Source organism: Larus michahellis, chromosome 1 (genome assembly GCF_964199755.1).
Source record: "Larus michahellis chromosome 1, bLarMic1.1, whole genome shotgun sequence".
Taxonomy (NCBI): Eukaryota; Metazoa; Chordata; class Aves; order Charadriiformes; family Laridae; genus Larus; species Larus michahellis.
The window spans coordinates 31,846,559-31,869,198 of NC_133896.1; the positions used below are offsets into that span (position 1 = coordinate 31,846,559).

The window sequence follows — 22,640 nt, forward strand, 5'->3', positions numbered from 1 at the left end:
TGAAGTGAATAGGAGCTGCTTAGGATTAAGGCTCAGCATCCATCCATCAGGCTGCATAGTTGCCTATATAAAAACTATGTATCAATTGCTCCCATCTTTAATAATAACATTTTTCATGTATGTGTTCAAAATTACAGCATTTAACAAGTTGAGATATGTTTTGTCTGTCCAAAACCTAATTTGTTGAGCTGTGTAGTTGTGTAACACAATGATTTTTAATTAAATGGCCAATGTGGAGCAAAATCTCTGTCCAAACTGTGAGAATGGATGTATGCATTTGATCAGCATTAAAGTAAAATTTAGAAATGAATTATTTTATTTTCTCTTGTTCCAGCGAAGCCAGTTACAGAGAGGCAGCCAGTTCTCCTAACACCAACAGGTAGCACAAGTACCAAAGTGGAGCTCAGAGGAAATGTGCTTTTGTTGGAGTGCATTGCAGCAGGATTGTGAGTTACTTTTTAGACAGTGTTTTTCTAAATAAAAATACAGAAACAGAGGGAAACATTTCAAGATGCTTAAAATGTTACCACTGCGTAAGCTTAGGTATTACAAAGAAACAGAAATGTAAAAGAGAAAGAGCTCTTTTACAGAAGTCCACCATTTACTTGGGCATCAGCAGATTTTAAAACTGATTATGAACATAAATAAATACAGCCTCTGCATTCTCATATCCCCACACCCTACACACGGGATTCAGGTTGTACCATTGCATTTTTTAAAGGACAGAAGCAAGAAATGCCATAGGGTAAACTTGGACACACATCTGCGGAATTGCACTCAGGAGTCAAGCCTCTGTTTTTTTCCTAAATTTACGATCAGGCTCTCAAATTATATAAAAATAGATAAGAATCAGCTGGTCTAATCTGAAAAAGCTGCTCACATATGCTAATACTTACTTAGTCGATCGGCTACGTGGGAGTTGTTACAACGTACCTTCAGCTCCTTACATCCAATTTCTCATTGTAATTGAGTTTAATTGGTGCTTGTTTCTTCTGTGTAATGCACGTTTGCTTCTGCTGGTTATTGTGCAAGTAGAAAATGACTAAAGAGCAATTTAACTTCATGAACTAGTTTGATCTTAAATCAATTTCATTATCAGGAAGAAATCTGAGAATTGGTTAGTGCAGAAGCAGAAAATCTTTAGTACCTGTTTCAGGAGCTGTAAACATGTTTACAGAGCACAAAAGTATATAATGCAGAGTGCTCTGAGGTAACCATGAGGAAAGCAAATAACCGCAAATGATGCAGCACAGCGTCGTGCACATGTGTTCACTTGCAGAAGCTCCACAGGGCACACTCATGCTCAGTTTGACGCAGCTCGATACAAGCATAAGGGCAGTGTTTCTGTCTCAGCTGTGGTCTGCTCAGGTGTCTGCATCAGCACCAGTAGCAAAACCACACCGATGAGGGGGAGTAGCATCAGCTCCAAGAATCTTCATGTGCAATATAGTTACATGCTTTTTTTTGATAACCCTGCAATAAAAGTATTCAGTGATCCAAGCTCCAGTAAAATGTCTGGATAAAAATGAGCAAAAAAAATAGATTTTTATACATTATATGGCTTTGTGTCTTAAGCCATCACGTAACTTTTTAAATAAATAATTCAATGAGGGAGGATTATGTAGTTGTCCGCAAAGGGACAGATTCAGATTTTGTTTAAAACAACTATTCCTAATTACTGATACCATAATTAAAAGTCAACTTTGCTAAGTGTCTGTTATAAAATACGTGATATTAGACTGCTAAGGGAATATTTGTCTTTTTGAGAGAGGACATTCTACTCAGCAACACCTTGTAATTTCTTGTAATTTTAAAAGTATATCTCCATGCGTTTAGACAACATTCAACTTCAGTGGACAACATGTGGCATAGCCAAGATTTAGACACAGTGCAGTGACCAGTACTTGACTCAGCACTGACGTTTTTTTCTTGATTTCTCATAGGAAATGTTTCTGTCTCCTTACAGCTCTGCTGTAACATTTATGATGTTCATGGAGAATTAGGGTATTGCTCATATGAAGGACAGTTATAAACTTGTCATTATCTAGAAGCTACCTTTTAAAGCACCATGAGCATCAATTTAATAGTATAAGTGCAATAAGATTTGAAATACACTTGTATTCATTTATTAACCATCAGGGGTTTTAGATTAATCAGCAGACAAATGTATTCCATAATTATTAAGCCTATGAACAGATGGCAATTGACAGTGTTAGTGAGGCTTGTCATTTCGTAGAAAAAAATGCTGGCATATCTTGCACATTTGCTGGATATGCCCCAGAATCTGGGTAAAGGCTCTTAAAATAATTATTTGTGAAATATATGTTCAAAAAATTAATGTGTTGAAGTCTCCTCTTCCTTTTCTCCAGTCCCTAAATCCGATCTCTGCTTTTGCTTCTCCAGACCCACACCGGTAATCCGCTGGATTAAAGAGGGTGGGGAACTGCCAGCCAACAGAACATTTTTTGAGAACTTTAAGAAAACTCTCAAGATTGTAGATGTTTCTGAAGCTGACTCTGGGAACTACAAATGTATAGCAAGAAATACATTAGGTTCTGCTCATCATGTCATTTCAGTAACTGTAAAAGGTAATACTAAAATAATCCTTAATGTAATATTCTCAGTGTTCATGATGAAGATTGAAGTAAGCTTTCTAGGACAAAATGTAGCTGAAACGATAAATGATAATGGTAAAAAAAAAAAAAAACTGAGGAAATGATCATTAAACCGACTGAATTCTACCACTGGAAGGACTTAACTATCTTTAATCTCTCTTTATTTTTTTTAATATGTTGTTTTGTAAAGCATCAGGCTAAATTGAGATTGTACTGCAACAGTAGTAAAATACTTTCTTAGCTTGTGCCAGTGCTGCATTTATTTTAGATCCTTTGATTATCTGTCATTAGACTGCTTTTCCTTGTTTCTGTCTTCTTCATCTCCTCCTTATTTTCTCCATCTTTCTGCTCTCCATTCATACAGACCAAATTCCTTCTCTTCTCTATTTTACTATTGTCTTATGGTCTTATATTCTTCTTCCATTTTCTCTTAATCAACATTTCTGGTTTTCTGTCGTCTTTATGTGTTTTACCCAAGATGATGTCTTACTAATTCTAAAAAACACTTGCTATCTCTTTGTCCAAATAGGAATTGTAAGTATGTTTTGAATACCATGAAACAAAAAAACTGGAATGACAGCTAATTAGTCATTGAAATAATCAACTGTAGTGCTTATCTTGCATGTTAAATAGGCATTTATTTCATTGTAGACCAGCATCATTTTATGATCACATTCAACCTCCTTTTTAACAGCAGAAGTTTAATTTTCTGTTTGCATCTGTCCATCAATCCAAAATGTGAAATTTAATTGCAAGATGTGATAACATGCTATTTATGGTTATTTATTGTAAAAGAGATGGAGACATAGATGAATATGTTTTGTTAAGGACAGTCTTCCATCCATTTTGATCTCTGCGTGTTTTCAGCTGTCTCAGGTAAACATCTTGCCCCATTGCAATCCCCCATTGAATTCAGCAAGACCAAGGATTTTGCCATTTCTAAATTTCACCTGTGACAGGAAATATTCTTATGTAATCAAACCTAAATTCATTTCTAACAGCCTAACTACTGTGAACATGGGTATCTCTGAAATTAATCAGAAGACCACCCTAGGCTCTGCAGATGCCATACTCAGATAAATTTTTCTTTTGTTAGGAAAGGAAAATGAGATTCAAAGCAGGCAACTTTAAATGAAACAAAGACCCTCTTGTTGCTTATCTCAGAATTTTAATGCAGTGGGTAGCCAGTAGCTCAGTTTAGCCAAAGTATAATCTGCCAATTAATCATTGAGTATGAGATATATATATTTATATATATTTAAAAAATTAACAGTGTAAGTGTAAGTCTATATCTCACACATATCTTGTTTGAATTATCTTTTGGTTACCATGACTGTGTCTTATGATTTTCTGTACATAATTTTGGAAAACACTTGCTGTGTTTCTTTCCCTAACCCCAGCTGCCCCATACTGGATAACAGCACCCAGAAACTTGGTCTTATCTCCTGGAGAAGATGGGACATTGATCTGCAGAGCTAACGGCAACCCAAAGCCTGATATAAGCTGGTTAGCAAATGGTGTTCCCATAGCAAGTAAGATTCTTAATTACCTTATGGGAGGATGAGTAGGAGAATATGAGGAATGTCAGGGTGGTTTTTTTCAAATATAAATGAAGAGCATGTATTTGAATAGATTTTGCCAGACGGGTAATACTAAGTTATAAATGAGGTGATAAAAATACTGTGGTTCATAAAAGTGAAACAACAAAATACACTTCTAATGTGCTTGAGAGTGCTAAAATTTGTGACTGTACTCCCGGGTGTTCTGTCTGGTGTTCTGCTGGTAGTATCTTTGTGGAGGTGGGGCCAAACTAACAAAGCTGCGCTGTGCCTCTTTGATGGGGATTTCGCTGGGGTGTAATTTTTACCATTATGTTGCTGTGGCAGTCGTGTTTGCCAGATCTCTCCTTTGCCGCCCCACTGCAACACTAATTTTGCCTAGGAATCATAAAGATGATATAAAAAGTGAAGTCCTCACGTCTGTGGATATACAGAGCGCTTTTGCAGGCTTTGCAGCTTAGAGTATGTTTGAGCCTTCTAGGCCTCAGCACGAAAAAGCAGCAGCAGCGAAACTGACTGAGTGCGTCAGCAAGTGCCTGGCAAACAGCTTGTGCCAAGTAGGTGTCAAAGAACAGGAACCCGTAAGGCAGCAAAACAGCTGTTTCTGTGTGCATGGGTAAGAAAAGCAACCCTGAATTGGTGATTCAGTCACTTAATTGTTGCAGTGTTATGACTGGCGATGCTGTATGACAGACACGAGATAGCTGCTATATATAGGACAACTTTACTTGGGAAGAACTTGCTGGAGGACACTGCAGGGTGTTCTCAGTTGGGTTTGCACTCAGCATACCCTGAACCATAAAATACACAATGTACACTGTTGAGTCCTGAGAGATAATGTGCTCTAAAATTGTTCTGTCTTATGACAGTGTAACTTTCAGGAGTTTTAGGAGATATTTAAGTCTGTTGATGAAGTAAATGTCACAGAGTTTGGGATATGGAGGAGGATTCTCTACAGTGATAATCTAGGAAATAGCAATAGGTAAACGAGAACCCTCATTAGATATATTCAAAATATTTGGGATATAAGAGAGATTAAACTAAACTGGAGGGAAAGAGATGCAATTTTGGGGAGGAAATTAAGGGTATATATTGAAACAGATAAAAATACTTAGCAAAGAACCTATTTCAGGAATCCTAATTAAATGTAAGTTGAGCTCTCCAGCCTGAGATTTAAAATGAGAAGTCTCCTTTGGTTAAATAAGGTACGTAAGCTGGCATTAACCACCTCATCAAACAATGGTATTACAGGAAAACATCAATGTAATTTTGTATTGATATATTTACCTACAATATATAAATAATGCACGCCTTATAATCCAACTTTGGTACTTGTCCTGCTCTTTCCTTTCTGTGTTTTGGGTAGTCTCATCTTCCTTACTATTTTCTGTGTAGTTACCATTACCTTTTTTTGTTTGTTTTTAGGAGATTTTTATCCTGCTGTCCTGATAGTTTAACTCTTCCTTTCAGGGCTCCTGACTAGTAAAATGTTTTTCACTTGGCTATGAAATTCACCTTTGCCTCGTGCTGCTTCCTTGTCAAAGCTGTAGGACATGCTGTTCCAATAACAGACAAGTATATTTTCCAGAGAAGCAATGATGTGTTCTGCATTCTTGCAGGACAGCAGTAAAACATCAAGAAACAGAGAGTTTTCAGAAGCAGCTGTAGGCTGTCACCGAATTTCCCAAACAGGAGGGCAACATATATTGGCTGGCTGGCGTTGAGGAATCAGTACACAGAGTCTTATTGATGGGAACTCAGTAAAAATTAAGAGTCTTTAATTAAATTATCCATTCAACCTCAGTAGGGAAAAAAAAGAAAGAAAAAAAAAAGAACAGAGGAAATAAGTAACTGAGTAGCTCAGCCTTACATTAAAGGTCACTTTCACTGTTGAGAAAAGCTGAAGTTTTATCCACCTTAAATATTTAAGTGCAAGTTGATTGGATGCTCCAGTACGCTGAGTCTGTCAGAGCATCTAAGAAAGAGAAGCATCGTGATCACAGAAAGTGCAGTTCTTAAGATTCTTGTGATTTTCTGTTATTCTGAGTTTTCAAAAGCTGGTCTGGAAACTACCGAGTACAGTGTGCCTTTTTGTTCACTTGTTACTAAATTATAGAATTGAGCCCCTCTCTTCCAACCAAATGATTAGTGAATCACTGTAAAAGGAAACTAAAGCAGCTGTTTCAGCTTCAGGGCAGTGCTGAGAGAGATACACCCATGGCAGGATTTCAAAGAAAAAGAGCTACATTTGAATTTCAAAGCCCTGCTGTCATCGTATATCCCACAATGTGCCTCCTGCGGCCCAGTAATCTGTTTGCAATACTTTAATTTTCTATTGGAAAGCACAACTGGGAGATGCTTAATTCTTCCGGTTTTGTTTTGCCATAATAGAGTCAGACAAGGAACGGGGAATGTTGAGGAAAGAACCACTCGTCTATATCTCAGTCAAAGGGTGAAGCTTAAAAACCAAAAGGGAAAAGGGAAGAATAAAGCAGAATGTAGTGTCTTAAGCACCTATGAAAAAAAATTGCAATGGTGTAAATTTTGCTCCAGATCTTATTAGTCAGAGTAAAAAGATATTTTTAAAGGAACATATTAGGTTTCTTTGAAATATTTTAATTAATTTTCTCCGGCGCTTAATAGAAAAACTCCGGAGTGTCTGAAAAGAAAGCTGCTTCAGACATGCTGGGGTGATAAGGACCTAACCTCCTAATATTTACTCACAGGAGTAATTTGAACTCACACGCACAGTCCCGTTGAGGTCAATTAGAATTAGTTTGGCAAGTAGCAATTGAAAGTTCAGGCCATGACTCTGCCTTGCCTTGTGCTTCAATTAACACTCAAGATCTGCATTATTTATACCGCTGCATAATCCGTTGTGTTTTACTGCTTAGATGTTCAGTGTGGCTTTACAAAAGGGAAGCCATGCATAAAGTATCTCAACTTTTAAGAAAGTAACAACCCAGATTAATTGGGAAGGGGAAGCACTTTCATAATTGGACTTCAGAAAGGCATTGCAAATACTGCACAAAAGACTAATTTGTTGGTTCAGTGGTTTATAGTTCATGATGAGCTATTAAATATTAAATACGCACACTTAGATTTATACAGAGTAGTGCACTGAAAGGTGCTGTTTACCTTCTTTCAACATGTTCTTCACTTGTTTATATCACATTTCAAATTGAACCTTAGGTTTTAGTTAGTCTCCATTAGTAATCACATTGAATTTAAGGGAGAAACGTTAGCCCTTAGATTTCCTTTTTGAAAGGCCTTGGTAATCCCTGGCTCAGAGATTCGTCATCCATCGTGTTCTCTGTGTGTACACACACAACCTGTTCACCACAGCCATGGGAGGGTAGGGAGAAATCTGCTGGACTCGGATGCCCCAAGGATTTCAGTCTCGGAGAGGAGAGGACAGGACAGGACTGACAGAGCAGACATTTATCTGCTGCTTCTGCTGCCATTGTGTTGGAACTGTGCATCTGGCTTAGGAACTGCAGCAAATATGAAAACCTTAGATAATCAGGTTTTTTTATTCTGCACAAAAGATGACCATCAAAAGACGGACACAGCTATAACCGGTCCGGTAGTAACCTGCTGTCCCTTTGGAGGTAATAATACTATCAGAATCAGAAACTTGGAAACAAGAATTTCAGTGATCATAAGAAAATATTTTCTGAGGAGCAAGTGAGATTAGTAAGAAAAGGAAAAGGGCATCTTCTTCCATGTCGCATCTCTTCCAAAATTAAATCTTTGTCAGTTCGCTCTAAGGTGTAGAGTAAGGCAAAACTGGATTATTTAAGTTTCTTGTTTTCGTTGTCTAGGTTCACTCTTGGTTTGACCCTGTAGATTCTCAAGTGTCTGATCAATTAATCCCCCAGAGACTGGGGGAAAGGTTGGAGCAAGATGCACCCTTGGTGGAAGAGGGTCAGGTCAGGGTATATTTAAGTAAACTGGACGTACGGAAGTCTGTAGGCCCCAGTGGGATGCACCTACAAGTGAGGGAGCTGGCAGATGTCATTGCAACACCACTCTCTGTAGTCTTTGATCCACCACGATAACTGGGAGAAGTCCCCAAAGACTGGAGGAAAGCAAATGTTACTCCTTTCTTCAAGAAGAGCAAGAGGGAGAACCCAAGGAACTACAAGCTGGTCAGCCTCACCTTGTTCCCTGGGAAGGTAATGGAGCAGCTGATCTTGGAAACCGTTTCCAGGCACATTAAGGACAAGAACACTATCAGGAGTAGTTAGCATAGCTTCACCAAGGGGAAGTCATGCTTGACGAACTTGATAAATTTCTGTGATGAAATAAATGACTGGCCTGGTAGATGAGGGGAGAGTAGTGGATATTGTTTACCTGGACTTCAGTAAGGCCTTTTACACTGTCTCCCATAAGATTCTTGTAGACAAGCTGTTGATGTATGGGCTGGATGAGCAGACAGTGACGTGGATAGAAAAATGGCTGAACAGCCAGGTCCAGAGAGTGGTGGTCAGTGGCGCAAAGCCTACTTGGAGGCCAGTAGCTAGCAGTGTACCCTAGGGGTCAGTCCTGTTTAATATCTTCATTAATGATCTGGATGATGGGGCAGAGTGTACGAGGGACGTGGACAAAGACATGTAGGATATGTTGGTGTTGCGTGGGAGGATGAAGCATGTCAGAAGACAGACTGTTGAATGGACACAGGTCCTAACAGAGAGCTTTCTAAAATCAGTGCCCTTCAGCTGAGGAGCAAGTTTGCTGATGACACAAAACAGGGAGGAGTGGCTCATACACATGATAGTCATGCCACCATCCAGAGGCATCTTGACAGGCTGGAGAAATGGGGATGACAAGAACCTGATGAAGTACAACAAGGAGAAGAGCAAAGTCTGCACCTGGGGAGGAACAACCCCAGGCAGCAGCAGTACATGCCTGGGGGCCACTCAACTGGAAAGTAGCTTAGCAGAAAAGGACTTGGGCATCCTGGTGGACACCAAGTTGACCACAAGCCAGTGATCTGCCCTTGTGGTAAAAAGGCTAGTGTTATCCTGGGCTGCATTAGACAAAAGTATTGACAGCAGGTCGACAGAAGTGATCCTTCCCCTGTCTGGACGCGGTCCTGGGCAACTGGCTCTAGGTGGCCCTGGTTGAGAAGCCACTTGGACCAGATGACCTCCAGAGGTCCCTTCCAACCTCAGCCATCCTGTGTGTGCAAGTGCAGCAGTGCATGCTTAAGATCATTAGCAGCTGGATGGTACAGCATCTAACTTTTAGGGCCTGGCCCTGCAAAACACAATGTAGTACATGGACAAAGACATGTAGGATATGTTGGTGTTGCGTGGGAGGATGAAGCATGTCAGAAAACAGACTGTTGAATGGACACAGGTCCTAACAGAGAGCTTTCTAAAATCAGTGCCCTTCAGCATGCAAGTGGCCAGACCAGTCAAAAGGAAGCATTGGCTAAACCAACATTTTCCTTAGTTTGTTCTTTTTTTCCTCTTGGGACCCATAGCTTGAAGGCCTTTTCTGAGAACAGGCACCTACATCCTTTCCTTCAAATAAGCGAGTCATGGAATCATACAATTGTCTAGGTTAGAAGGGACCTTTCAGATCATCGAGTCCAACCATCAACTGACAAAAACCATCACTAAACCATGTTGCTAAAAGAGAAGAACAACTCTTTTTCTTTTTTTTTTCCTTAAATACATCAGTGCGAAGTGAAGATGCTACCCTTTTTTTTAAGACGACAATTTAATGGTTAGATCATTCTTTTAAGATTCAGTTCCTTCGTCAGTCATAGGGGATTGGACTAGTGACTTCCATCTCTCTGAAGGGTCCCTACCATCAACTTGTAAGATATTATGTACGGGAGTGTCTGTGAAGGGGGGAGGTCTGCGCACCCATTAAAGATCTGTCTGTGTGCAGAAAACGCTGCAGGATTCAGAGGGCATGAGTGGAGGGAAGCCGAGAGCCCGGGGCAGGAAGTAGCTGTGATTGGAACAGCCGCGGGCAGATCTCCTACCTCCTGGGAGGGCGGGTGTGCGTATTTTCCATTTAACAGTGATTTGTATGCAGAAACAGACCACTTCTCACAGCTGACTCGCCTGCCTGCTGGGCTACTCACCTGCTCCGTCTGTTTTCAGCCCATGAATCTTTTAATGAAAATGGCATTTACATAGAATAGGAAGCAATGGGGAACGTGGAACACAATAAGAAGTAAAGGAAAAGAGGAGAAAAATAACTGCAGCAATCCAGAAGCCTGGAGAATAAGCATTTAAAATTCCAGTAGTACCTTTTCATTCCTTTCTGAAAGTTTTGAATTTGTGATACTGAGTTGAACTCAGAGTGATGGAAGATACGGGTTAAAAACGGAGTCAAAAAGTGTGTCTGGAGGCATCTGTTTAGAAATTGGTGTAATGCAAAATGGCCTTAAGAGTTTACCCAAGATGGAAATACCCTTAAGCAGGAGCACAGAACTGTGGTCCCATTAATCTGTCCACTTTCATTCTTCTCTCTTAGAGAATTCAGTAACAGAATCTTTTCTACGAGTCCAAAGAAATAAGAAATGATTTTATATTAAAATGTCTTTCACCAATATACTTATTTTCTCAGGCTCCAATAATATATACAGGTATCGATCTTGATGATACAACCAAACTATGATGTATTTATTTATGCATATATGCGTTTACTTTTAATATTAATATTAAATAATTTCACCATTAAGTTTCAATATTAATAATGCAATGCTGTGTTTTGATTTAATATTTACTTAATTTTTGTTTGTGCATTTTTATGTAGTGCAGTGTTACAAGCTAAGTTTTTTTCTCTGTTGTACCTCTCTAACTCCATCCAGTTGTATCACAAATGACAGTTATTATTCTTCACTGATATCTCAGAATTTTATTTTCAGTTATATTCACAGTTTTTCTGGGATGCAAGAGCTGTTTGACAGCTCAGGCTACTACAGAACAGTTGAGGAAATGGCATTGTATATTTCTTATAAAAGGGAAAGAGTGCCACCTACTGAATTGCTGTCACTACTCTTGTGAAGACTTGATTTTGTCTGAAAGAATTGCTAATGTTTTACTCTGAGAGTTTTCAACGGAGTAAGGCTATTTTTGTGTTTGGATAATTATTTATAGTATAACAACTGATTTGAAAAGTTGAAACCTTCAAGTCACAGAGACCTTTAAAGTTCTAATCACCCTCTATTATAATTTTCTTCGGACACTCAGAAATACTTCCTTCTTTTTTGTAGATATTGTCTGTATTTGCCTGAATCTTGTCATATTAGTATTTTTCCTCTGTAGTCCATGCAAAATGTGATCTCAGCTTTACTGCTTTGAAAAACTAACAACAACAAAAAACCCTAAAAAATGGGAAATCTACCATCCTGAGTTAGATATTTGCAGAACTGGGGTAACTTCCTTAATCATATGGAAATTCACATCTGACCAGTGAACAGTCACCCAGAAAAACAGAAGAAAGGGCATATTGGTCTTTCAAGTTGCTGCTTCTTTTCAGAAGTATGAAACATATCATCCAACGGCAGTTTAAGAAAAACAATTTTTTTTTTCTTTACACCAACAGTTGCCCCAGAAGATCCTAGCAGAAAGGTAGATGGCGATACCATTATTTTCTCACAGGTGCAAGAAAGGTCAAGTGCTGTCTATCAGTGCAATGCTTCTAATGAATATGGATACTTGCTAGCAAACGCATTTGTGAATGTTCTGGGTAAGAAACAGATTTTATATTTTTCAGGTTTTTTTATATGTTCATTTGTCTCCTGCTACTGTACGGGTTGCATGCTCAAGCCTTGCTTGAGGTCTTCAGTGGGAATGGACGTTATTTCCTGAGCCCTGTAAAAGGCAAGGGTATACATACTGTGGTTTTTGTAGGATATTCCTGAATTTCACTTTCACTATTCTTAAGCAAGAATAATAGCTGTGAAAGCTTTGGAAATCTTGGAAGAAATTTTATCTCTTTTTTATTTGTTTGTTTACATAAATCAAGCAAACGGAAGCATAACAAATAAGGCAGGAATTAATATTCTTTAAGTTGGTATATTTCAGTACTCTCTTATTGATTGTGGGTGTTTTGGATCAGTTAAATAGATGATCTCTAAATTGCTGTTGCAAGGGCACATGATTATGCATTTGTCTTGAAGGCCTCCCAAGAATGTGTTTCTAGTTAGGAGATATTGTGATATCTCTAACTCTTCTAGCTGAATTTAACAAAGCTAGTAGCAAAATTCGAGGCGGAATGGCCTCTAAAGACTTCCCTGCAGGCACAGGCAGATCTTTTGATTGAGCGACACTGTAGTTCCTTTAAAATATGTAGGTGTTTCACCAAAAATGCATCTTAGGTTCTTTCTGCCTGCAGGTTTATTCCGAATTATGTAGTTCAGTCTGTTCCCAGGAGTTTCTCTTCTTGAAGTATATTCTGATTTAAATTTTCCAAATGAAATCATTGCCTTTGGTGCCCATGCCTATTACTTGTAAACAGGGAAGATGCATTTGTTTTTCATAAGATAACTCTCCTACATTAATGTTTCCTCAGCCTACCGGCAGTAGAACATATTTGGACCTAGACTGAGACCAGAAATCACTTCAGAGAAGGATGTTAATGTATAATTCCTTAGGCCATTCTTGATATCTTAGTATTTTCTACCTGCATCTTCGTATCTATATCCAGATACCTTTGTCTTTTCAGCTGAGCCACCAAGAATTCTAACTGCTGCTAATAAACTGTATCAAGTCATCGCAGATAGTCCCGCATTGCTAGACTGTGCTTATTTTGGTTCACCTAAGCCTGAAATTGAATGGTAAGCTATAGTGTTGTTGTGCTTGAGTTATGTAAAAAGAGCCAATTGTATCTATGGAAACAAACATTTAAAACTTTAAACTATTTTTACTCTTTCTACAATTTTAAAATAGTGTATTTTTAAATATATGCCGATTACAAAACACAAATACAATACAAAACATACTTAACGTAACAACAGTTTAGTTATCCCTACAGAGTCAAGTTTAAATTTCATTATCGGATTCTGTCTGTATTTTCTAATGTGGCAGTCCCAAGTTTGCATTTTCTGATAATGAAATACAACAGAATTTAACGATGATGTTGGATAATGATACTACTTTTTATATAAAGGTTTAAGGGAGTGAAAGGCAGCATCCTGCGTGGAAATGAATACGTTTTCCATGACAATGGAACCTTGGAAATTCCAGTGGCTCAAAAAGATAGTTCTGGTACATACACGTGTGTAGCAAGGAATGAATTAGGAAAGATACAAAATGAGGTGCAATTGGAAGTTAAAGGTAAGAAATGAATCACTCTTTCATCACAGGTTAGTACAGAATTTCAGACTTTCTAAATATCTAATAGCAATTTTAAATTTCAGATCCAACAATGATAATTAAACAGCCAGAATACAAAGTGATTCAGAGATACGGCCAAGTTTCATTTGAGTGTATAATAAAACATGATTCCACCTTATTACCAACAGTTATATGGTTGAAGGACAATGGTGAACTGCCAGGTGATGAAAGGTATGGACAACGTAATTTTCCTTTATTTTTAATTTTCTAGTTTCTTTTGTCTGCTCCTTTTCCTGATCTTTGAAAGGAACATATTGACCTATTGACTTTTTCCGAAGACGACTGATAAATATCATCGCTATCCCATGTTCGGTGACTGAAGGACTCACCTAGTGTGGTGAAAATATTAAGATAGAATTCAAATTAAATTGAGGTGTAAAAATTTTTAATGGTGCACATTGACCATGTATATCAATTGTAAGAAAATAATTGGCATCAGAAGCCAAAGGGATAATGGACAACTATTTTGCTCTAGATCACAGATAATTAAAAGTTGTCTGAGTATATTTGGAAGTAAAAGCACATTAGGATAGTTACTGTGGGAAGATGGTCAAGAGCATAGTTTACCTTGCAGTCTGCCTATTTGCTGAAATACACAAGTATATGGGATTTGATAATGTCTTATGCAAGTTTCTTATAACAGTACCAGTTATTGAAAAATCAGTGGCTGAATCTATTGTATTTGCAGGTTTCTAGTTGGTAAAGACAACTTGACCATTATGAATGTAACTGATAAAGATGATGGAACATACACTTGCATAGTTAATACTACTCTGGACAGTGTTTCAGCAAGTGCTGTGCTTACTGTTGTTGGTAAGAATACTCTCAAACTTTATGATAGCAGAACTGTGTTTAATTACTGTTAAGTATGAAAACAGCATTAGATTTAAAATGAAAAGCACAAACGTAGATTTGTTTTCTAGGACAGGACAAAGGAAATGTCACCTATTTGTACATGTGCTTCAGTTTTTTAAAAATAGAGTCTTACCCTAAAGTTTGCTTTTGAATCAGCTACTTAAAAAAGGGTCCCATAGCTACAGGACGCATTCAGTTTCATGCTGTATAGGTTTTTCTTTGGATCACATCTGAGCTAACACAGTAGATTACATACTGCAGAGTATTTGAACACAAACACGTTATCTCAGGAATCTCTTTCACAGCTAAATTATGCTTCAGAAAGATTGAACGTGCTTGGTTGTATGTATTTTCAAGGTTTTTCTTTTTAAAGTAGTTCTCTCTCTTAAGTTTCTGTGATTGCAGATTGTTGTAAAATATGTTACTTTGCCCCTTCTCCCAATTTGTAAGAACGTTTTAAGTAAATGTCCTGAATGATCCGTACCTGAGTTCAAGCTGAGATTCAAAGTCAAGTATGCTTGTGTTTTAAAATTGTGTATTAATCTTACACCTATCCAGGAATGACATACACCAAACATCTCATACTTATTTAAAAGTTTTTATAAGATTCCTTGCTTTATTTATTTTCTTGATCTATCCTTATTTAAAAAATGGCTAAAATATTCAAAAATACTTATATAACTTTTCAGTGAAAAACTATCAATGTATTATTTGACATCAACCATTTACTCTAAATAAGATAACTTTTCTTTGTCTCCAATAATTATAGTCCTTAACTACCTACAGTATTCTGTTTCTTTGGCTACTAACTGATTAAATCCTTTATATTAATGTTCTTTTCAGCTGCTCCCCCAACTCCAGCTATCATTTACGGTAAACTAATATGAAGTTCTCCTTCTACATCATCTGCCAGATATATTTCTCATTTGCCTGTTGCAAAGTGCAGCATCTTTTCTTTTTTTCCCCTTTTTCTTGTGTTTGTGTGTGTGTGTGTGTGGTTTCATCCCATTTTACCAACTGCTTCATTACTGGAGTACTGGACTTTAGAATTTTACAGGGCAGGCTGCTTTGTATTTTAGGTAATAAATGATTTTCAGAGATTTTATTTTAAAATAAGGTTGGTTACAGTGTGATAATTTTTTTCTTATAGAGAGAGCACTGTAACGCAAATTAGTTATGTAGTAAAAGAAAAATCTAAAAGGTAAATCCAGCTGTTTGTTGAAAACTAATTCACTATCAAAGAATTTGCACCAACCAAATTATTTGCTTTGGGGGACAGCTTTGTAGGCCTGGTGTACTTTATTTCATTGTTTGTCTTCATTTTACTTCACTCATAAAATGGATAGGACCATATTGACTTATTGCTAATAAGGATTTTAAAATTAAAGCCAAAATTCCCTCCCCATATCTGTCAGGCAGGTACAGTCTTAAATTTTGACAGTATACAGCCTTTAATTTGGTAGCAATTTTTTCTGAATTTAGGTTTTAAAATGCAGTATAATATGCCTAAAAACGCTTTTAAGTATGAGCATCTTAAGCACTTTTATGTAAATCCTATCACATTCAGTGAAAATGCTTATGTATTCTTAAATGAACCTACTCATTAGTCTTGATTTTTGTGTAACAAATCATATAATGAACTATTTTCAGCAATTTGGAATGGACAATTACATCTTTATGCATTATAAGGATGTATATTAACAGCTTGCATGGTATTTCAGGATTTTTTTAAAACTTCATCAAAATCTAAAACACTTAGTAACTTTCAATTAGTTTCTATTTGAACTATATTTGTTTTGAATTCACGTTCAAAATATTTGTAGTGATTCTAGAAAAGCTTCTTTGATGTGAATGCTTCTTTATTTTCCATGTTTTATACATATTTCTAGTTACATTAGATAACCACCCATAATCATTCAAAGATAAACTGAACACAGATTTAATAATTCATTGCATCTTGTTACATTTTTTTGTATCACAGTGCAATCAGACATAGAAAAAATCAAATATAGATTCTTGTTAATGTGTAGAAGTTTCCAGATACATCGGTTCTCCATTTTATCTCTGTTTTGTAACAATTGCATGCTAATGATCATTACATCGTGCTTATGTGAGTAGATCTGCCCTGCTGTATTTGTGGAATTCTTTTGATTGGAATGTAAGGATTTTTTCAATGATGAAACTACATATTCTGGCATGATTGTTTACTTTAGGTTCATTTGATTTACAGCTCGGCCAAATCCACCCTTTGACTTGGAATTGACAGGTCAGCTGGAAAGAAGCGTTGAACTCTCATGGGTACCAGGAGACGAAAATAACAGCCCCATTACAAGTATGTTGGTTTATATCTATTGCATTACTTTAACAGCATTAACCTTTACTGTTCGCATATCCAAAGAGTTATGAGATAAATTTTGTGTGCGACATTGAAGAATGGTAAATTTATTTGCTGCAGTTGCTATTTATTTGCATAACTGAATGTCCTCTATTGTACAGCCAAGCAGAAGGACTGACTTACTGCCCTGCAGAGCTGGGCTTTTGATCCAAAAACTTGTGCTAGTTAACATAGAAGTTGATACTGATGTGAGCTCTGTCTGACAAGGTCCAGTCTTATGAATATGTAGAGAGCAGACTTGTTCATTAGTTGTATGCTTCTGAAGGAGAGAGCTACTATCATCTTGCATTAACTCCTTTGTAATTCCCGTGAGTTTGAAATAGCATCAGTACCGATATCTTTAGGGATTATCCATCAGTACTGATAAAGAATCTTATTCTTTGTAAAAATGTAAGACAGATAGCTTTTCTGTTTTTTTTTCTTGTCCAGACCGTTGAAGGAATAAAGCAGGTCCCTAAGACAGAGAAAATAAACATCTGTAAACTTTTGAGACATGAAGTTATATGCTATTACTCCTCCCAGTAGAACATGATGAAAGATGCTCTTACTTACATTGAACAGAAAGAATGGAGGGGGAAATTAAGAGGAAGGAAGAAGGATCTTACTGTTTTCCAAAAAATAATAGGATCAGAAAGATTTGTCGGTGCAACTTTTTCATTATGAGCAACTTAATGTAATTATTTAATTTTTTTATGTAGTGTATTTGTAGTTAATAACTGTCCCAAGTTGCCACAGCCACTGTACACATTATATTGGGAATGAACAAGTTAGGCTAGCTTATTGAGTGTTGCTCTCCGGGGTCTGATGCTGGTCAGTATCAAGACTGAACACAAATCATAAGGATCAGGCATCTGGAAAGGAAGTTTTGTAAAAACAGAATTTCAGACATCTCAGAACACAGCAAAGGTTTTGATTGCATTTTAATGAAACACCAAGGGATTTTGCTGAAGTTTTATGCTTTCAGACTTGTCTAATGTATATCAACTAGTAATATACGTTTAAAAATATAATACATAAAAATTTAATGCAAAGAGTTGAATTGTATTTAAGTTATGGTTTATTCATATACTTCTGTATCAGCATATTCATTTTTTTCTAACCAGAAGACACAGGTCTTACCTTTCTATGAGTGACATTACACTGTTTCAAAAGAGATGATACGAGTTGGTATTGGCTTATGTCAGAGTTTTTCTGGAAGCAAGATACTGCATGCACTCTGATATTGGAAATTGAATCCTTCTGACTAAATAACGCTGGTTTTAATTATGATACAATTTATATTGCTGTGTGGTCCCGGGAGCCTGCAAAATAAGGCATTTGCTTTGTAAGTAAGCCTGTTACTGCTGGTGCTGCTGCTACTGTCACTGCAAAATGCGGATCAAGACTCAAAGATAGCACTTCATTATGAGTGATCGCTTTACACAAGTAATAGGACTGACATGCTAGAGTCTCTGTGAAATCTCAGAGTGTTTTTCCTTGAAGCGTCCTATAAATTGTTCTGCTAGACTTGCAGGCAGAATGCTAGTTACTAGGGAAACAAAATGCAGTAGTAAAAACTCTGTTGGTGCCTTTTTTTTTCCTAGCATGTAGTAGTCTCACCTTTTGAACAAAGACTTTGGTCCAGAAAACATCCCATCCTAAGGCCTTTATCTCTGAGCACACAGCACCAACTGTAACTCTGGCAGTAATTTGGGGACAGTTCTCCTTCTTTCTTACTACTCAGGTCAGGATGAACTCTGCAAACCTTAAGTCCAGAAGGCTACAATTAGTACTACTTAATCTGTTTTACTTCTTGAACATCTTGGCTCTTCAAACTCTGTGGATCATTTCGATGTGGTACTGTAAGTGTTCTTCCAAAAGCATTTTCTAGGTGTTCCTCAGAATTTCTTTAGTAGTGCAAACAGGATGTATTCTGAGGCATATTCTGAAGTCTTGTCCCCATCTATACATGAGATAGGGGAAAGTTTTTGTCACACAACACGCAAACATTTGATGCTCATGTAAATTTCATATATCTAAACTTAAGGTTCCATGGAATGTACTCAGACTATGTGTTCTTCTCCCATTTATGTACTGTATCCTAACAATTCCTCATAAGTGTTTCAGAATTTATATCTCATACCTAAGAGCAGGAAGATTTTTATCTGTTTCACTGCTGAGAAAAATGTCCTTTTGTCTTTGATCCTGAATATGATTTTCTTTTTGGAGTTCTACAAACCTGTTTATCCCTAAGGTTATATACTCTGCAGGGTCTTAACAGTAATCATCGTAATGTTCACACAGAGAACTCTCAAGAAATTTAGCTTCTGAACATACATTCCTTGACTTAATTTGAAGGTATTGAGAAGTGCTCTCAAAAACCTTCCTTAAGTACTGGTTCTTGACTTTAGATAGTTCTTCAATAAGGCAGCCTCACTGGGGAGAATGGAGTACTCAGAGAGTTTTAATATTGTACAGGTACTGCTCACTGTCAGCTTGATACAACCAAGACCAATGTATTTGTCAGCCAAATATTACTTTCACATCAAAATTCCAATCTTGTCCCACTTTCTCACTGTGATAGTTCAAGGGTTCCTGTTACGTTAAAATCCAGTACCTGAGAGAGCTCTTGTAATAATGTGTTAACTGACAGGTAGCTGCATTAGTAAGAATACCAAATTATAACAGTATTTCTATTATATTTCCACATAGGCAGTATTTTTAAGATGCACATTATAGATCTATGTTCTGGTTTATGTACGTACATTTCAATTTCCATGATTTTTAAAAACATTGATTGGATCACTCCCTTCTGAGTAGCTCATTCAGAAATGCCTACACTAATTGAGGAAGGTGTTGCAAGTTTTGACATAAAGTTGGATTCAATTTCTGTTTACAGACTTTGTGATTGAATATGAAGATGGGCTTCATGAACCAGGGGTATGGCATCACCAGACGGAAGTTCCTGGAACTCAGACAACAGTACAGTTGAAGTTGTCTCCGTACGTCAACTACTCATTCCGTGTGATAGCTGTCAATGAGATTGGCAGAAGTCAACCGAGTGAACCATCTGAGCAGTACCTGACAAAATCTGCAAGTAAATAACTATTCCTGCTTACCAGTGATTGATTTATACTATGAATGGCGTAGAATTTGCTTGGAATGCAAACAGCAGTCATTCTCATTCACATGTAAATATTTTATTTTTAGACCCTGATGAAAATCCTCCTAACGTACAAGGGATAGGCTCAGAACCTGATAATTTGGTAATAACATGGGAGGTAAGTTTGGTTTTTTCGAGGTTTCATTTGTTTGTTTTCAGGTCTGTGAGTAGCATTTTTTTAGAGAAATAATAATGATCTAATTGTGAACATGCTATAAGAATACCTAGTGAGTTGCTTGCTTAAAACATTCTTGAAATAGAGTAAAATACAAGCATTTCCTGTCTTCATTTTCAGGGAAAAGCTGCATGCATTTTGGAAAAAAAAATAATAATTTAAGATGCCATTTTTTCCTTGAGTGATTTCTCAAGATAAGCCATTAATTTGGTAATACAGGATGTTTTGCTGCCAATTTGGGAGAACTTAAATATGTAAATTGTGGTTTATCTTAAGCAGGGTTTTATTTTTAGAATAAATTCTAATGTGAATCCTAATTCTACCCTCAACTCTTATGATAAACTAGATTACCATGCACTCTTCCACTAAAAAACTTTTGTGGAAAAGTTTTCTCTATCGTGCCCTTACCATCGTGAAAGGAGCTCGAGGAGAGCTGTGTAGAACCAATTTCCCATCCCAGGCAAGAAGCATTGTCTAGGAAACGCTGTTTAAAGGGAGTTGGTCTAAGTCTGTTTTTCCCTTTTCCACTTTTTAAGAAATACTTGACAACAAAATATGTATACAGAAATCACAATCTATAGTTGCATGAGAATTAGCCAGAATCACCATTCAGTGTGATTTTTACTAATGAATGAAAAGCAACTGAACTGGCCTCCTGTAAAAGCTAAATTGCACAGTTTGGAAATTTCAGCGGTACTTCTCTGTCACAGAACACAGTGGTAAATTTTCAGTAAAATTCTAAAGAAGAATTGGTATACTTCCTTTGTGACTTTGGATGTTTCAGATGCTTCAGAGTATTTTTAAAATAATTTCATTTACTCCTTTCATTTCAGTCTTTAACAGGTTTTCAGTCTAATGGACCAGGGCTTCAGTACAAAGTCAGCTGGCGTCAGAAAGATGTTGATGATGAATGGACATCTGTTATAGTTGCAAATGTATCCAAATATATTGTGTCTGGTACACCAACCTTTGTTCCCTATGAAATAAAAGTACAAGCTTTAAATGACCTGGGGTATGCACCAGAGCCATCAGAGGTGATTGGACATTCTGGGGAAGACTGTAAGTTTTGTAGTTTGACTCAACTGTATTAATTAGAAGCAACTAAATGTGTAACCTAAATGGGTATTTAAAATGCTAAAATATTGAAATAGGAGGATAGTAGTTATTTTTTTAATTATAATTAGTAATTTTGAGGTAATTAGGCTTCATAATACTCTTTAGTAATAATCCTGAGGTCAGATTTTCAACATAGGAAAATTTTAACCTTCTCCTTGAGTGCAATATTTGTGTAATGTCTCATTCTAACAAGATATTTGTTGCATCCTTTCCACATAGTGCCAATGGTTGCTCCAGGCAATGTGCAGGTTCACGTTATTAACAGCACGTTAGCAAAGGTGCATTGGGACACAGTTCCACTAAAAACTGTCCGAGGACACCTTCAAGGGTACAAAGTAAGTACTGTCAAAAGTTTTCTGTTACTCATTTATTAAAATAGATCACTCTTCCTATATGAGACTGTATCCAGATTGAAGTAATTGACGTATAAGAGGACTCTTGCTTTTCAGTGAGCTCAGAAATTTTGCTGAGAAGAACAGCATTGATACAATTCATTTAGAGTTCAGCACTGTTCCAGCCTTGTAGTAGTATCCTCCTCTGACATTGTCCTTGAAGAAAAATGGGATGTTTGCAATTAAATTTGCAGGTATTACATAGATTTAAAAAAATTATAATAGTTTTACAGATCTTATTCCAAAAGGATATTTAAAGGATGAGGAGAAATAGTTTCTGTAGGAGTCTCTTCTAGGTCTAATACTAAGGTTACTCATCTTCTGCCATAATATGATTAATCGTATCTTTAATTCTGAGTGACTGGCCACTTGCTAGCTTATGCTGGGTGCTGTGTCTTTTGGGAGGCCAGGAAAAAGTTCAGTTTTTTAAGCTCAATTTAAGGAGATAGGAAATGGCAGGAGATTTGGAGTGTACACATAATTGAAGGAAGCTCAGTGTAAAATAATGTGCTGGGTTTGATGATAACCGAGAAGGCTGTGTTGGAGACAAAAGACTGCAATGAATAGAGAATGGGAGACAGGAGGACTTCAAGGTTAGAAACGGGGGGAACTGGTGTCCCTGGAGAACAGGGAAAATCTGATAGCAAAATATGCTTCAGAGGTTGCACTAGAAGTCCATCAGAAGAAAATCAAGAGTGGAAACTGCAGAAGTATGGTAGACTGGTTGTGGAGGGAAGAGTGGAATGAGAGGATATACTGACTTCCTATGCAACAATAGAAGAAAATAAAAAATAAATACCTCTTTGCACCTCTGCAAGTATACTAGTAAGTATGTTCTAATAAAGCAGACTAGTTACACAGCCCGAAATAGATTACTTGGGAAGACAAATTTGAACTACTTCTGTTTAAATGAAAGGAAGAAAAAGAAATATTTGAAAAATGAAAAGACTAAAGAATATTTGGAGGAGAATCATCGTTTATAAGTACATCATACTTATAAAATGAATATACTTATAAAAAGGTAAC

The 22,640-nt window shown here is 36.9% G+C and overlaps 1 protein-coding gene across 44 annotated transcripts in view; it reads left to right on the forward strand.

The window, feature by feature from the left end:
• The window catches only part of NRCAM (neuronal cell adhesion molecule), a 164,151-nt gene that overhangs the window by 106,801 nt on the left and 34,710 nt on the right, over positions 1 to 22,640 (forward strand). For 33 of the 44 annotated variants that reach the window (XM_074560949.1, XM_074561045.1, XM_074561215.1 and 30 more), the window contains 14 exons: positions 335 to 446; positions 2,404 to 2,588; positions 4,016 to 4,147; positions 11,747 to 11,890; positions 12,869 to 12,980; positions 13,313 to 13,479; positions 13,563 to 13,710; positions 14,228 to 14,352; positions 15,238 to 15,267; positions 16,625 to 16,726; positions 19,668 to 19,865; positions 19,979 to 20,049; positions 20,940 to 21,165; positions 21,442 to 21,557. In XM_074560949.1, coding sequence (XP_074417050.1) covers positions 335 to 446; positions 2,404 to 2,588; positions 4,016 to 4,147; positions 11,747 to 11,890; positions 12,869 to 12,980; positions 13,313 to 13,479; positions 13,563 to 13,710; positions 14,228 to 14,352; positions 15,238 to 15,267; positions 16,625 to 16,726; positions 19,668 to 19,865; positions 19,979 to 20,049; positions 20,940 to 21,165; positions 21,442 to 21,557 — 1,868 coding nt within the window. The remainder of the gene's footprint in view (positions 1 to 334; positions 447 to 2,403; positions 2,589 to 4,015; positions 4,148 to 11,746; positions 11,891 to 12,868; positions 12,981 to 13,312; positions 13,480 to 13,562; positions 13,711 to 14,227; positions 14,353 to 15,237; positions 15,268 to 16,624; positions 16,727 to 19,667; positions 19,866 to 19,978; positions 20,050 to 20,939; positions 21,166 to 21,441; positions 21,558 to 22,640) is intronic. The other 11 variants (XM_074561127.1, XM_074560295.1, XM_074562642.1 and 8 more) reach the window with 1 other exon arrangement.